Source organism: the organism of the source record quoted next (genome assembly GCF_019968955.1).
Source record: "MAG: Porospora cf. gigantea A chromosome Unknown PgA_NODE_216_length_28462_cov_415.339, whole genome shotgun sequence".
NCBI classification, from domain to species: Eukaryota; Apicomplexa; class Conoidasida; order Eugregarinorida; family Porosporidae; genus Porospora; species Porospora cf. gigantea A.
Window position 1 is genome coordinate 12496 of NW_027151506.1, and position 15967 is coordinate 28462.

General features: G+C 53.6%; 4 protein-coding genes across 13 annotated transcripts; 2 read left to right on the plus strand and 2 right to left on the minus strand.

Moving 5' to 3' along the window:
• KVP18_002537 (uncharacterized protein) lies at positions 1-5447 on the minus strand (the record flags this gene model as incomplete). Of its 5 annotated transcripts, XM_067953496.1 has the most annotated exons (8): positions 1-162; positions 189-1964; positions 1993-2997; positions 3026-3525; positions 3554-3942; positions 3971-4615; positions 4643-5045; positions 5075-5447. In XM_067953496.1, 8 exons carry the CDS (start codon positions 5445-5447, stop codon positions 1-3), a joined length of 5253 nt encoding a protein of 1750 aa, XP_067811481.1. The 5 variants fall into 5 exon arrangements, with proteins under 5 accessions (XP_067811481.1, XP_067811478.1, XP_067811480.1 ...); XM_067953494.1 differs by lacking the exons at positions 1-162; positions 189-1964; positions 1993-2997; positions 5075-5447 and having other exon boundaries at positions 3516-3942; positions 4643-4962; XM_067953493.1 differs by lacking the exons at positions 1-162; positions 1993-2997; positions 3026-3525; ... (2 more) ...; positions 4643-5045; positions 5075-5447 and having other exon boundaries at positions 168-1934.
• Positions 5448-5538: 91 nt separating this feature from the next.
• KVP18_002535 (uncharacterized protein) lies at positions 5539-14562 on the minus strand (the record flags this gene model as incomplete). 6 transcript variants are annotated; one of them, XM_067953489.1, is made up of 17 exons in its annotated part: positions 5539-5814; positions 5843-5917; positions 5944-6313; positions 6343-6684; positions 6711-8125; positions 8155-8328; positions 8357-8558; positions 8587-8901; positions 8928-9120; positions 9150-10422; positions 10451-10525; positions 10554-12707; positions 12734-12979; positions 13008-13510; positions 13537-14049; positions 14078-14529; positions 14558-14562. In XM_067953489.1, the coding sequence occupies 17 exons, from the start codon at positions 14560-14562 to the stop codon at positions 5539-5541; spliced, it is 8583 nt and encodes a 2860-aa protein (XP_067811474.1).
• KVP18_002541 (uncharacterized protein) lies at positions 8727-9050 on the plus strand (the record flags this gene model as incomplete). Its single annotated transcript, XM_067953503.1, has 1 exon — positions 8727-9050. One exon carries the CDS (start codon positions 8727-8729, stop codon positions 9048-9050), a length of 324 nt encoding a protein of 107 aa, XP_067811488.1.
• Positions 14563-14725: 163 nt separating the features above from the next.
• Positions 14726-15337, plus strand: KVP18_002546 (uncharacterized protein; the record flags this gene model as incomplete). Its single annotated transcript, XM_067953513.1, has 1 exon — positions 14726-15337. The coding sequence occupies one exon, from the start codon at positions 14726-14728 to the stop codon at positions 15335-15337; it is 612 nt and encodes a 203-aa protein (XP_067811498.1).
• Between the last annotated feature and the right edge of the window lie 630 nt (positions 15338-15967).

Consider the following 15967-nt stretch of genomic DNA (forward strand, 5'->3'; position numbering starts at 1 on the left):
TCACTTCGGACTCCACATTCCTAGCCGTGTCTCGAAGAGAAGATGAGCGTACTTCTGTTTGGTTTCGAACTGGTTCTTCTTTTGGGCTTTCACGAGGCCTTCGTTGAGGAGCAAGGTCAAAGGGCCTAAAAGCATGAAGAGGAAGGTCCATCGAGCATCGGTCTGTGTCAAAGCATCTCAAGCCTCACATCGATGAAACTGTAACCCATAGTCATGACGATTGGCAGTGTGACGGCCACTTCTAGGATGATCAAACCCGCTAGAACAACTGCTAGGCCCTTGTTCTTCAAGGGGTTCGAACGCCACATAGGCTCATAGCCGTTGACGAAGGACAACGACCCAATAAGGAGGAAGTACGTGCTCGCTATGTCGAAAAGGACAAAAGTGTTCTTTCTGATTGGACTGTGGAGGTTGGGGTCCCTTATCCAATTCTGTATCCAGCCAGGGAGAACTGACGCGTCCTCATGAGCAGCCGCTCCTAAAAGCCGGTCGTACGCCGCAAAGCACTTCAGCCACTGACCCCACATGAGGTGTGTGCACGACTTCTGCAGGTCATCTGTCCTCCGCAACAGCTCGGAGTTAGGGAATGCCGCTGCGATGGCGCTGACAGTATCCCGGACCAACGCTTTATTGAACAGTATGACGTAGGTGAGCATCCAGGAGACGAGCGCCAACACGCAGGGAGCGAACATGCACGTGGCCCAGCCTGAGGCGGAGAAGTCGATATCTCCTTCACGACGTTTTACGTTCAGAGTACGCATGATATGCGATCTCGTCGGATTGAAGAGGAGCGAAGCTGAAATCAGCGGCACTTTCACTAGCAGGTGCATCGTGATCTCCAAGCCCTGAAACATGGGTGGGGCTCCCAGCACGCAGAAGAGCAAAACAGACGAGGCTAAGTAGCAGCAGCATGCACCGGCGTAGAAGAACATGGAGTTGGTTATCCCCTCAACGATCCGCCGAGCCTCCTTGATCAGCAGGAATACCAGCGCGGTCACCTGGGGGGTATCCTGCAATGGGGGTTCGTCACAGACGATTGCGCAAGGCAGACAGGTGAGTGCCGATGCCAACTGTTGGTGGGGGTCTGACGATGCGGCCTGCGAAGCGCCTCGACGAATGCCCGAGCAGTTAGGACACCCTGCACGAGATCGCATCAAGATTCCTACGGCGCAGTCGGCCTCCTCGAAAACGTCAAAGTTGGAGTGCCGCAGACCAGACCCCACCACTGTAACCACTTCTCCGTTTTCCTGCAGGATCCGAATCATTTCACTGGTCGTTTTCGTCGTGCAGTTGGAGTAAAGAGAAACTCGGATAGGGATGTCGTCCACGTTATCCAGGTGATTACGGATGTCTGCAATGCCTGATGGCATCACTACGTTGCCATCAAGGTTCTTGTGGTTTCGTGGCCGATTCTTCAACGAGATGACAGCGTTCCAAGAGGTGTCGATGCCCAATTGTGAGCCAAAAGCAGCAGTTCGCGTGTTTGATTCCCGTCCGAAGTAAACAAATCGTACACCAGCTCGATGCAGGTCGTGGATCCTCGAATGCACATCTTTCAGAGGGTCTTGTCGAAGCGCTGTCATCCCCAAAAAGATTAGGTCGTGATTTCGTTGGTCGAAGTCGCGTAGCTCTTCACGAAGTACGCTGTCGGATGCTACGGGTTTCGGCGGGTCCCTTTCGCAGTCAGTGCTGAAGGGGAGGCGTTGTACAGACTGCCACCACGATAGCCCATCGTACGGGGCCGCGAGGCTTACAGGCACCTTCAAACAGTTGTATTGGTACTGTGACGGCTCGGATTCCAAGGGGAGCGATTCATCTAGTCTGTATGGCGAGAGCGAAGGTGGAAAGCTGCTCCAGTCCGGAAAGTACGAAAAGGGGAAGCCATCTCGAGACGTAAGCACAGCGGCGGCCTCGAACGGTGTCAAGGATGGCATCACCGGCTCTGATAGGCGGGAGTCTACATCCTGAGTTTGGAGATTAATTGGCACTCACACCAGGATAGGACACTAAAGGGAGCAGTGAATGGTCGCATCTAGCAAAGATGGATTCCTGAGTAAAGCTGTTCACAACCGCTGTTTCGCTATCTTCAATTCGACGATGGGCAAAGGCGACAACGTCCAACCCTGAAGATTCCCATTGAAGCAGGAGATCCGCTATTTTTCGACGGGTGTGTTCATCAAGACGCTGAATGTCTGTACCGTTGAAAAGATGACCACACTGGGAAGTTACTAGGCGTGCACCACCTTTAGTGAAGAGGTGCATCGACTTGTCGCGTTCGTCGTTCACTATAGAATACGGGAGTACTTCCATTTGGTAGGCGGAGTACAGATGCCTGTCGTCCCCTTGGAGAACGGCATCGTCGGAGGAGAGACTGCTGCTTGACTCGCCCACCGTTAACGTAGAAACTACGCTGCTGATGGAGCTGCGATGTCCGATATTTTCACTCAGGAGACTCTCCACTCGCTTAGCGTGAGCCGGAAGTGCCTTGACATCGAACAGGCTATCGCGTTCGTGGTACCAGCTGCTGGAGGACGATGACCCTGACGTTGGTGGCTCCAGGGGATTGCGGCGGGCAGAGTTCAACGACAGCATTGCTGCCGCGTCCAGACCCTCCTCCTGCCAGAAGTAGTCCCCCCTGTTAAGAGAGCGCACCACTAAGCATTCACGTATTGGCACGAGCTCTGTAACCGCTGGCACGTTCACTCCCACCAACCCAGAAATAGCACACAAGCAATCAGTGGAGGCGCCAAACGCAGCTCTATCTGACTGCACGAGGTCACCGATGTGCGTGGTGTAGAGCCATCCCAGACTACGCGCGTCAGGGAGCATGTGGGTAATGCCGGAAAGGAGGTCGACGGTGTTGGTCGCCTGGGGGGGAGGAGTGGGTTTTGGAGGTGCGGTCGTGCCGCCTTTCTCGGATTGCGATAGTCCAGAGAGGAATCGATGTCGCAGAGGTGGTTTGGTGATGACGTCCTGGAATGACTGTCCAGCGAACTGCTGCATGAGGCCTCACATGTCGTCTCACGTTCCACATCGTCTGGAAGGCGCTTGAATTGGAAGAGGACTCTGCCTGGCGCCTTGGCAAAGTAGACGCAAGCCGAGCTCGGGAAGTCGCCACCCCCAAGGCGCGCAGCTGCACTATGTGCTTCTTGAGTTCGACGTGGTTCTCGAACCGAAGACCCTCAGCCAGTTGAACTCGGCGACTGTTCAGTGCGTCACTGCGAAGTGCGAAGGCAGCCGCGTCATCCTCGACCTCTTCCGAGGGCTCCTTGCGTAGCCAGGAGGCTTTGGGAATGTCCACTGCCTGTAGATCCAGAATGGCAATGTCAGTCTCGTTTCGGGAGTGCCCTCCAGGTAGAGGGCCGTCGGGTGGGGACTTGCAATACGGGACACAGACTTCTGATGGCATTCGGCGTGACGTCGTGAGAAGACCCTCCTTGTCGAGGAAGCAGAGGTAGGTGGTGGAGTTCAATGCATGTAAAAGATTCGACGACGCAAAGGAGTTGTCCTCGACGTCAACACTGTCTGAATCGTTGGACCAATGGATCCTCACACGTCCCCCCCAAGGCATTGCGGAATATCGACCACTGCTCGCGGAAGGAAAGTTCCTCGGAGCTGCTGTCAGAGCTGTCGCTGCCCGAGTCCTCTGAGTCATCCTCACTCAAGGCCGACATCCTTCGAATAGGAAGCAGCATTCCGTCGCACGGTTCAAGAACGACAGCTAGCCGTTTTTTCTCCAATACGCGATTGCGGAGACCACTGGCCTCCGACTTCTGCACCGCGTCCAGCGCCTTGTATTGCAGATGAACTTTTTCGAGTCGCTGAAACCCCTGTTGTGTGGTGGGGGCTGGGTACTGGAATTGGTTGAACTCCTTCCAGATACTCTTGGAGGGAGCCGCATCAACTCGAGCGTCGTCGACATAGGACTGGGCGCTAGTATTTCTGCATGTGGAAGCCGAAGAAGACTCACATTCGTGCCACGTTCGATTTTCCCGTAGAGTTGTTCTGCATTCTCCAGAACTTTTTCGTGAGAACAAACAGCCTGGAGTGGCCTGCGGTGTCGGTGATGACGTAGGCAACTCTGTAGATCAGCGGAAGAAACAGTAGTAGGGTGTGGATTGGATAGGTCCAAAGTGTCAGAATGCTGTTATCCACTAGGGTTCCTCCAACAGTTGTTGCTTGGTCGTAGGCGTAGTTCGCCAAGGAAACATACAAGATCAGAGACACGGAGACTATCACAGCAAACACCAAGCTGATCAAAAACAGTGGCGCTCTGAGTTTGGTTCCAGTGATCCAGTATCTGCTCTTTCTGAGGTAAACGTGGTAGTCTACGGAGTTCTCGAGATGTCTTTTCACGAATAGCGTGAGACCTGAGGTCTTGGCGATGAATATCCCGAAGTTCAAGGATGGTGCAGCGTGGATTGACGGCATCCAACAGCCGGTTTCGTTGGTTCCAGTCCAGCTTACCGACAGTGCCCTGCTCAGCTCCTCCGTTGGTCTCTGCTCCGTGTCCATGCTCTGAGCGAACTCAGCAGCTGCGTCGGGCTTCAAAAGGGGGGCGAAAGTGGAGCCTCGACCGTAGCTATGTTCACGTACGAAGAGTAATGCTGTGTGACTGATGGAAAACTACATGGAGCCTCACCCAGCTGATTCTGCTTCAGGTTGCTTGTCAGGGGGATACGGCACTCTCTTTAGCATCACAGGGCATGCAGTGACGGGAAAGACATCTCCTGGCCGTAACTTGAAGATGTCGCCCTCTACGACTAACGAGGCAGGAAGCCGCCTCCACTCCCCATTTCGGAGAACGGAAACGAAGCTGGAATTTGGAGGGTCCAGATGCGAATTTGGCGCTGTTTCCGGCTTGAAGCTGCTCGTAATGAGCCCCGCCTCCCACCTCCTGAGGTATTCCGAGATGATACTCTTCACTTTCTCAGATGCCTTGTGGCGTTCATCCTGGTTCATCCGGTGGACGAGTATTACGTTTACCACGTATACTGTGAGGGTAGTGATGATAGTAACCAAGCTCGGCCAATTGATCACTTTGTCTGCGTCCGTAGTGTTGTCTGTCCCTCACAAACAATGGTCTCATACACAAAGATTGCTAGGAGTCCCAACAGTTCGACTGCCGACGATGCGCCGTCTACGGTCCCGATGAAACCTACGCGGTCCATCATTCCGTGTGCGAACCAGGAATAGCGTTCAAGGTGCCAAAAAGGCTTCCCTTCCCTGGCAGCAGCCGCCGCCATTCCTAGCTTCTTCTTCTTTCGGACCCAGAGCTGCTGAAAGTTGAGATCGTACTGGTTCACGACGTCGCACAATCCCGTCACCACCCGACGATTCGCCTCTTGCCAGCTCAAACCCTCAGGAGGAGTCGTGGCGAGATGCCAGCGAGAGGACTCCTCTTCGACCACACTATGGTCAAGTTTGCCGTACGTGGAGGACCGCATGTAGGTCTTATTTAGCACTTTACACGTCGCACTCAGCACTGAATCAAGGCTTAAGGTGCACGAAATTGACAAAGGCATGTCGAACTGACGTTCACAAGGACAACGCTGCCTGCACTCGAAGGGTAATCCTAGACTTCACAACTCCGTGTGTATTTCGAGCGAGTACTATGTGGGTTTGGAGTCCCGTAGACTCGACGTCCTGTGGAATTTGGCCGTGTATACGGCCTGATTCTGTGTCCAACTTCAAGCCCGTCCGTGACGGAAGAGGAGGCAGGATAGTGAATCTGTAGGCGTCCTGCTGGGAGACCCCCCCAAATGTAAGCTTCAGACCGTTGGCTAAGTAAACGACAGCGTCTAATACGACTTTCTGATGCTTTGAACCCCTTTTCACCCACCGTTTGAGGTTTCAGCAGCAGGCAGGGGTAAGGGTCGTCAAAAGGCAGCAGTTCTGGCGGCACAATATAGCGAAGCTGTGTGGGGTCTGCTTGGTACCCACGTTGACGGGTCTTCGGTGGTGTTCCAGTTGCATAGCCATACGTTTTTCGTAAGCAGCACGGAGAGTGAGCATGTGCTGCTCAGTCCGAGCAACTTTCTCATCCATGTCGCCTGTGGCGGTTTCCATGCCAAGGGTGCTGGTTTGGCAGCTGTCATCGCCGCAGAATAGCTTTGAAATCCGGATTCGCATGTCACGATCAGCTCCTTTGGTCTTCTGGGAGCCCGATCTCTCAAGAAGGCCTGCGCCAAGTATGGCGAGGATCGAGTCGCCAAACCCTTTACTTTCGATGATAAGTGACTTGGTTGCGAGGCCTGTAAAGGCCATCATCAACACTGATAGGCCTGTGATGAGCACCAACTGCTTACAAAGCCTGTCATTCTAAACCCTCGATCCCCTCACTTCTGATTCGTAAGTCCGATTTCCTCCATGACCAGCACCGGCAGGTAGTCGTTGATGAGCAGCTCGAACCCATCCAACAGCTCCTTCAAGTCCAGGACATTATCTTTGTTGATGTCAAGAGAGTCGAACATGCGTTTGATGACGTATGATGGCAGGTTCAAGCTCATATTCCGAATGAGGTCTTCGAGGAGGTGGAACGTGAGACCTTGGATGCAGAGCTGATCGATAACGGTAGGGAGGCTCTCGATGCGTAAGAGACAGTACCTGTTCAATATGGCTGTCCGCTTGGATGCGCCCCGAGATTCGCCTTCCGCCTGCTTCTCAAAGAATAGAGATAGTTGCCTGTTGTTTCTACCCCATTCACTCACTTTTGGTAGAGGTCGTCGAGCTCGCTCTCATCAAAGTCGACGCTCAGGTCTCGAAGGACGGTTTTTCCTGCTGCCAACCAAACTCCAGACCTCAGAAGACGCGGAACCTCGTATACCAGCCGTTTAACAGAGATGACGCGGCCCTTGGAGGGATCCATGCCGGAGGGGTCCATGCCCAGCCGGATGTACTTTTCCTTGGTCGAGTCGTCAGATTGGTGGTCGAAGAAGTCAGAGGGAAGGAATCCTGTGATTCGCATAGGACATTTGCTCATGTCATCCCAAAGGACTCGCACGCCCCGTTCTGGCACGTCGATGTTGGACTTCGAGAGGAAATAGCGCAGCATCTGCGCGTTCAGGTACCCCTTGAAGCTGGACACGCTTTCTAGATTCGCGGCGGAAAACACGAGGTTGCCGTACGAATCCACGGGCTGCATCACAATGATTAACAGCATCCGAACGCAGTACAGGGTGGGTAGGAAGCCTGGAACAGTTTTTTGTGGGATGTTGAGCGCTTCTCCGGCTCTCTGTTGACAACTGCAAATGAGAGACCATAGAATCAGCGAGTGGTCGTAGGACACGGAAAGACCCATGCGAAAGGCGATGCGGTGGAAGGAGTCCACGACGATGAACCCGGGACAGACGTGAACTGTGTCGACTGACGCCGATCCCATCCAGTCCACTACCTTTATGATGTAGGCCACCGTCTGTCCTTTATCAAGGAAGTCGTCCGTGTGATGCAGGTACATCTCGAGAACGTTGGGTATCATCGTGGCGAGGTTGCTGAGCAGAGACCAGTCGAGACAGTAGGGTGTCCATGACACTTGTGATTGATCGAAGTCGGGAGCCATGGTGTCAGGTTCTATCGCTGCGGGGCCGATAGCCTCGCTCAGGTTGGTGACGGTTGTGGAGTTGTCGCAGTTGTGGAACCGCATCACTTCAGTGGGCGTAAGGCCTGCCAGGTGCCCTGCAGACGCAGAAACGAATCGTAGGCAGTACATGCAGGCGACCACCTGGGAGAAGTTCAGTTTAGAGTCCGTGACCAGTAGAACCGCCTCGTCGACCAGGTCAGCAGGCAGGAGACCTGATCCGCCTGTGAGATCCATCAGCGTGTTCCTAATTTTCAAGACGTTCTGGCGTTCGATGTCCATTGCAAGGGCTGAGGCCTCAGAATCGTCATCCATGAACTTCATTATGCGTGACGCTTCTACAGCCTGCTTCATTTTGGCATCGGTATCGAGGTTATCGAAGTGTATTGGGTCGGATCTACTGGCAGCTCCCGGCAAAACATTTTTGCGGAGGTCAAACCCCATTAGGAGAATGACGAACATGAAGAAATCTTGCCAAACATAGGTCTGTAGTATGTCGGTGATAACCACGATGATCTGCTCCGGACGAACCTTCGGCACGTCTTCGGCCTGTGTTGGCTAACTCAGCGGGGTCTTACGACGTTTAAGACGGAGTCTATGATGATGGCGCTCAGAGAAGGGCACCTCGCGGCAAGGAAGGTGTGGTGTTCCAGACGGCCGGCCTCACTTTGAGCAATGTTGACAGTGACCCTCTGCAACTGCCAGGGCTTCACCACGCGCGCTGACAGCAGGACGTTCAGCGTGAGATCGAGCTGCATGGTGGCTACTTAGCGGCCTCACAACGATCTCTCGTGCGTAATCGGCATTCCACCGCAGCTGTCGGAATCGAAGTCCGACGAGCTCCCTGTGGCTCACGCGGAATTGTAAAGCTTGGCTTGCGGCAACTGACGTGGAGAGCGCGTGTTTGGAGGTTTTCGGGTTGAGGTGGTGCCAGTAGACAGCTTTGGCCACCTCTCCAAGCTCGTGCTCGCCGATGTGCATTCTGCGTCAGACACCCCTGAAGCTCGCACTTAGAATGCATAAGTCGCCGGACCTTGCGTTGGATCAGCGTGGTTAGGTGAACGTCGTAGAACCGATTCATCTCGTTCTCAATGGATTCGTGCGATGCGAAGGTTTTGAAGTCTTCAGTGTACATCTCGATGAAACGGTCATGCGTGTGCGCGTGCACCAGTTTCAAGATCTGTACGAGTCTCGTCGTCAAGGGCTCATCAATCTCAATGCCGTAAGTGGCAGCAGGCCCCACAAGCTCCGTGAGCATGTTGTCTCTGGAGTGCAGAACGCTGGCTACAAATGCAGCAGGGTTGTTCAGGATGTTGCTGACGTCGCTGTTTGTGGTGCCATTGGCGATTACCTCTGCTGGTACTCGTCTGTGGTGTGTTTGAAGACCACCTTCAACTTTTGTGCATTCAGATTCGCTGCGGTGACGGCGTTCTGTGTCATTTGCTCTGCTGCTTTGGCCGTATCAGCCGAGTAGAGATCCGCTCCGAACTCAACAGCCTCATTTTCGTCTTCGCTGTCGGACACATCAGCTTCGTACATATATTCTGCATAGGGAATATTTACCTGCCCTCACGATTGCTTGTGATTCGGACGTCCTTCCATCGCTGGTCGTCAGCGGGTTGCGAGGGAAAAAGCTTTTCAAAGTCCACGTCCAAGGATAGCCGCCCAAGAGCTTCGTACGCAGCGTAGAACTGACCTATATCCGTCTCTGACAAGCCGTCCTCCAGCGAAACCGGCTCGTCGAGCATGTCGTTGAGCTCCTCGATGAAGACATTGGCGCAGTTGGAGGTCCACGGTTTCTTTGTTTTTCGGACCCAAGAATAAATCTCAGAATGCTTCCAGCAGGAGCCAAAATGACGGAAGAGCATATGTATTTTGGTGTCTCGAGTGATGGATTCTGCAGGCGGAAAGAGCGGTACCACCAAAAGAGCAGACGTCAACGGTGTCCCTTTTCCGAATAGCGCCTCGAATGACTCCACATCCACTACGCAGCACCCGAAGTCGAACCCAAGGGCCACGCCATCGTAAAGCATGCAGAGGTCTGCGCAATCGGTAAGCTGGAACACCTCCTCTCCGAACGATTCCACATCGTCGATAGAGGCGAGACGCGTGCCGGGGGATCTCCTTGCTTCCTTCTCCCACCCAATGGCACGTTCATTAGTGAATACGAGACCGGGACCGATTATCCGTTGAAGGCTCCATAGCACAGACATGCCTCCGTTGAAAGGCTCTTCGTTGTCCCGCCAGAGGATAGTCCTACGCGGCGCTCCGGAGTTGACACATGTCAGTGTGGTCAACTTGACGCCGTCGTTGAGGCGCTGAAGCTGGGAGACGTACTCAGATATTCGGCGGTCGTCCTGTGACGCCACCTCCACCCGAATTCGGTGCGCCAGTTGTGTGGCGTGGGCACTTTGCCCCGTATGTGCCTCCATGGCCACGCGGTCAATGTCAAAGGTAAGGCCACGGGACTCGAACCACCTATCAAGCGCGATAGAGACTAGCACTTGCTGTCGTTCCTTGATGTAGAGCCCCACGGCAGTCTTGGCGTTTGCATGACGGCGTGATATGGAGGCCATGACGAAAACAACAGCGCCCAGGGCAACTCCAGCTGAAAGCATGCTGCTGGCATTGACGAACATCCCGAAAATCGCCCAGGCAGCGGTTAAGAACGTGGCACACATCATCAAGAATGACTGGAAAAACAAAGCCGCCTGTCCAGCTAAGTCGAGCACGGAGAACCAAGGTCCAACATATCCCTTTGCACGAAAGAAGGGAATCACAAGCAGGGAGCAATTGACGACGATTGCACAGTAAGCGATGATTCCGAGAACGACAGAACCGGGCATCTAAGTAGGAGGAGGAATGTACACTCACTGGCAATTCGAGGAGGAAACTGATGGTAGGCTCGAAGATGACGTCGGTTATGCACATGGGTGAGGGCAGAGTGTGCTGAATGACAGGAGAGGAGAGAGCTCACTGGGGTGTCGACAGTATCGTAGTAAACTACATTCCACATGAAGAAGATGCAAAATATCTGAACCAAAGGAGAGAAGAAGTACCAGATGTCCAAAAACAGCTCCATGACGAGTACCAGTTGTGGAAACAGATGGAAGACGATCATCCGCCGCACCTGGAAATCCCAGAGGAGTGCCTGATTGAATCGGGTGGACTCATCAGTGGATCCTAACTTCATATAACCCCTGAAGACCAGGAGATCCACCAGCCAGCTGTACATCGCCAGGGTGATCCATCTTGGTGCTGCCTTATCCAGCCAAACCATCAGGGGAGACAGGGGCACGTTCGCGCGGAGGACGCGGATATCGGGTGACATCTCCCACCAGTACGGATCGTCAAGTAGGGCCACGTTCTCAAGGATGGTAACCTCTTCGGCTACAGACTTGAATACGGTGGTGGTGGGGATGGACGTATCTCGCAGCAAGTCGTCCTTCAAGGTGACGAGTAGAGACTCGTCGGAGACCATTGACTGGCCAGGAGTGTAGAGAACTGGATGCCCCTCGAAAGCGAGTCCAGTCCGAAGGTCACGGCAACACTTAACCACCGCAGCCCTGGCAGCTATACCGCGTTTTCGGAGACTGTTGATGTTGACTGCTTCCATTTCCATGTTGGCTGAGCGGCAAAAAGTGGCGTATGCGAACTCGAATCGACTTAGTGTGAGACTTTTGATCACTTGCAACCCGTGTGACTGAGCCAACACCCCCACCTCCTCGTCGGAGTCAGGCATGTAAGGCTGAGACGTCGCCAATAAGAAGACCCTCCTGAACCACTGGCCGCTGAACGGTACCCCCACCGTCCACATGAAGGCGCCTGAGTTCGGTACGGGCTTGCCGCCGTTTAGGGGACAGATCCAGGCGTTAGACTCGTGGTCAGCCAGGTGCAGGTAAATCCACTCAGCGTTGCAGTGAGGCGATGTGTGCCAGTGGAGAAGGTATTCAGTGCCGGTGAAGAGGGTGACTCCGGCGAGATCGTTGACGAAGGTGATACCGTTGGTGTTGTGGATCGCTCGGAGAAATTGTTTGTCGAGTGCCATGTCGACCTTGAAGCTGACGCTGAGCTTGTCCTTCCCGTCACTGTTGGTGACAGGCATTTCCACGACGGGTTCGTAGCAAAGCCCAACTCCGCAACACGCGTCTCCTTCCCGAAAGTGTTTTGTTTGACTCCGTCGCAGCAAGGACTGCGTAACTTCTCCGACGCCCACCACCTTGCCTGAATCGTGCTCGAATATCTGAACCTTGATGGGCTGAAACGTTGGAGTTAGGCGCCCAAGCCGGAAGGAAATCTCGGGCTTCTCAAACCAGTAGGTGGTCGAGCCGTCCGGCTGCGTGATATGCTGGCGAGTCTTCAGTACAACCACCTTCTGCACGTTGAAAGTTGAGGAAGGCGTGGTGTCATCCCCTCCCATCTGAAAATCCAGCGCCAACGCTCGTACGTTGGCGCGCATGGTGACGTACTCCACAGCCGGGGCGCAGATGACGTAGTAGTGCGAGGAAGCCGCGTTCGGAACAGTTAGCTTGCTGAGGAAGGTGTCGAGAGACAAAGGTAGGTTTGGCATCATAGATCCAAGAGCGTTGATGGGGAAGTCAAGGAACGAGGTCATGTACCCCGGTACTATCTCAGGGCTCCAAGAGCTTTCAGCCAACACGGACTTCGTTTCATCAAGGCCCCGAAGCTTGGCTCGGTACTGAACGTAGGGTTTCAGGACGTACGTTTGCAAGCATGTCAGCAGTTGAGTCGTTTCGCCGTAGTGGGCGTAGGGCAAAAAAAGTTTATAGACGCCGTTTCGGTTCTGCGTGATGTTGAGGGGAGTGGTGACGAAAAGCACCTGTCTTTCAAGTTCACCTCGGGCATTGGTATGAACCAGCGTAATCTCAAGAGAGTCGACATTGTCTAGGTCGACGCTCCACTTGAGGTTGATGCCTTTAGGTTCGCGGGAGTGAAAAACGTTGAGGATCCAGTCTCCACGTGAGTGACTGCTCTCGAAGGCTAATCGATGACTGGAGGCTTTGAAGTTGTCAAGCACCACCTCAGCCAAAATGAAGTGATCCAGAAACCAGAAGTAGAGGAGCTCTAAGCATTTGAAGGAGAGCGTTACGGATATGAGGATGTTGAGGGACTGTTTGAGCAAGGCAACTAGCTTACGTATGCGAACACCGAAGCCCAGGTCTGCTTAAGCGAAACGACTTCCTTCACGATGGCCTGGTTCCGCAGGTCGAAAAGAACTTCTTTCACTCCACCGGAAGCTTCCGTTTCGGTCCATACGTTGAGAGTACTTTTTGTTTGAAAAGCTTTGAAATGCTCGTAAATTACGAGGAACGCGTTGTCCAGAAGATCTTGTTTGCATGCTGTGAACGGTTGCACGGGGCCGAGTTTGCGACCAGGATAGAGCTGAATTAGGGTCCCCAGAAACACGCACCGGATCCTGCAGCACCACATCACTCCAGCGCTCCTTTGAGCTGACAACACGGTGCTTTACAATCCAGTCGCCGTGGCCATGTTGGGCACGTTGCAGAGCGGGGATGTTCTTTCGGCAGTATAGACCCATAATGTTTACGTTAAGGTTCTGTTTCTGCGGCACCAGCAGACCCAGCGAGAACAATATGAAGCTCACCGGCTGTTTCAAGTACGCTGGGCTGGAGAGGACTCTCCAGACGCCCCCTGGGAAGTAGTGGTTCAACAGAGGGAGCCTCACTATCCAAGGACGTCTGACCGCTGAGAGCGTTACCCACTCATCTACGGTCTCTAGCTTCTGGGAGGAGGCTGCGTTAACGTGAGGAGCTACCAGATGTTCGGACCCAGCCCAGGCGTCAAGAACCATCGAGTTGGCGTCTGCGCCCACAGGTCGAGAGGTAATGAACAACGGTGCCTCGTGGGACTTAACGTTGACGGATACTGAGCTGGAGAACTGACGTAGCAGGTCTGTGTGAATAGTATGAATGACTCACTCATGCCGAATTCGTGTGGGGATGCGATGAGCGTTACAGCTTGCGTGCCGGATACCCAATTCTCTTCGACGTCGATGTGTTGTGCTCGGACGAAAGTCCGTGACATCACGTCTTTGGAAAGCTGCAGGTCGACAGGAATCGAGTTTTCGATTGTGAGCATCGCGCTTCCTGACTGGACTACGAGGGCTTTGCGGTTGCGGAAGTCGTAGTTCTCAGGGTTTCCATCCAAAGAGAACTTCAGCGAGCCGTCGTCCAAGGCGATGCGGAATTTGGTAGCCTCCACCGACTGCAGGTCAACTCTAGCATGGTAGGCTTGCAGTAGGAAGCGACTATTCACCTTGAAGTCCACGTCAGAGGTGACAAGCATCATGTCCTCAACTTCCTCTTGCACGATGACAAGGTTTTCGAATCGCTGGTCTTCGGGAATGGCGACTTCCGTGGAGCACAGCCAGAGAGGGTTGTGCTTCACAGCTCGGTTAACAACTGTGAGAGTGCTGTTCCCTTGCATGAAATCTGAGTAAGCTGTGGTCGGGCAGCCTACGAGCATTGGGGTTGGCGGCGAAGTACTGTGTGGTGGGTATGTCCAACACAATGGCGGTCTGATCATCTTCAAGTTCCACCCAGTTGGCTGAGTGCGATGGAATGGTGAGTAGAGACTGAAAGCCCACCCAGCCACGTACCACGACGGAGGCTTTAGGAGTCGGAGATTTGACGAACACTATAGGACAGTTACGATTCCAGATTTGTAGCGTCGTCGCCGTGTCGAATTCGATGGTGTCGAGAATGACGCTGCTCCCAGAAGCCCGAATCGCCACCACGAAGATGACAACCGAGACTGACAACCAGAGCACCAGGGCCAAAATCGGAATGCCGTAATGCGTGGAGGGGTACGGAATGTCCGATCGACAGGGGACGCCAATGAGGGCACGCAATCCAACGCGTTCGCTTGTCCGAGCGTCGTTTTCGGGGAACTTTCGCTTGGCGTTGGGATCGCTGTATGACGTGTTATGATGTTACCTACTTCATAGCGATAATCGATGTTTTCGGTGTGTCTGAGTGGAAAGGTTGTCTACACTTGTCAAGCGGCAGTCTACAGGTACACCTTGGGACGGCGCGTCTACAGCGCCGTCATTACAACCATGTCACATGATCCCATAGGCTGACGTATCTTTTCAACATAAATCCGAAAATGCCTTTGTGTGGTGGTAACAAACTCTCAAAGAAGGAGGCTCTCGCTATCGAAGCGCGTCGTGCAGTGCTCCAGGAGATGATGGACCGGGAGAACAAAACGCTTGTCGAGCGACGAAAACAGTGGGAAGACGAGAATGCAGCGAAGGAAGAGCAGCTGCGTGCCATACAAAAACTACCTGATGAACTCAACGCGGAGATAGGTAAAATCAAAGATGAGGTACGCACCATCGTCGACGACATCGACGCCAACAACGGAGACGTCCACGAGCGCGGTAAGGAGCTAGGATTCCAAGCCTTCCTTACGTCCTACGGGAGCCGCAGACACCCTGAAGTCGAAGCCTCCATTCGCGAAACTGACGCCAAAATTGCCGAACTCGTAGAGAGGACGCAGGCATTACAGGAACACGTGAAGCAGATGGAGCAGGACACCGCTCGCATGAAAACCAAACTCAATCAAATGGACCTGGAGGAGGAAGTCGTACTGGAGTTCACTACTGAGAGTGCCGATCCGCTGCGACTTGAATCAAACCTCAAGGAGGAAGACGTTGGGAAACCGGAGGATGCGTCTACGATTGCTGAACCGTTGACCGAAACGTTGACCGAAACGTAGACGTATTGCGTGACAGAATGTATTTTTAAGATGATGTTCACGTTGTTTCTTCTGTCAATTGGCGTTGGGCAGAGCAAATTCCCACTGAGCCACGTCGTGGAGCTCCAGTCAAGTCCTCTCAGTCCGCCGATGCCTAGTGGTACCACTACAACCACTGTTGCCAGCGCTGTCCCGAATCTGAGACAAATCAATGTTCGACCACTCTTGTAAACCTCGGTTGCGATGATAATTGGTACAACCGACGTAGTGCTTTCCTTTCTCACCTTAGACAGTCGTAATAGTTGCTCGTGTTTGCTGTTTGCTCATCAATGCTGTGCCGCTCTATCGGCGAGTCAGAGATTGTCGGGAGTGTCGAAATCCTATAGAACCGTATGAACCCCACACTCCGTCGGTTCTAGCGAGAAATCCCATTCCTGATGAGCAGCTCCAGTAGCTCTAGCAGCTCTAGCAGCTCCAGCAGTAGCATGAGCAGCGCGAGCACTGAGAAGGTTAGCTCGAATGGAAGCGAGATGGAGGCACAGCGAGAGGCAAACCTGCACCTCAAGCCGAAGGGCTATGTGTGGTTTGTCGCTTGTGTGGCTGCTATGGGAGGTCTCATCTTCGGTTACGACATTGGTGGATCAGGAGGCA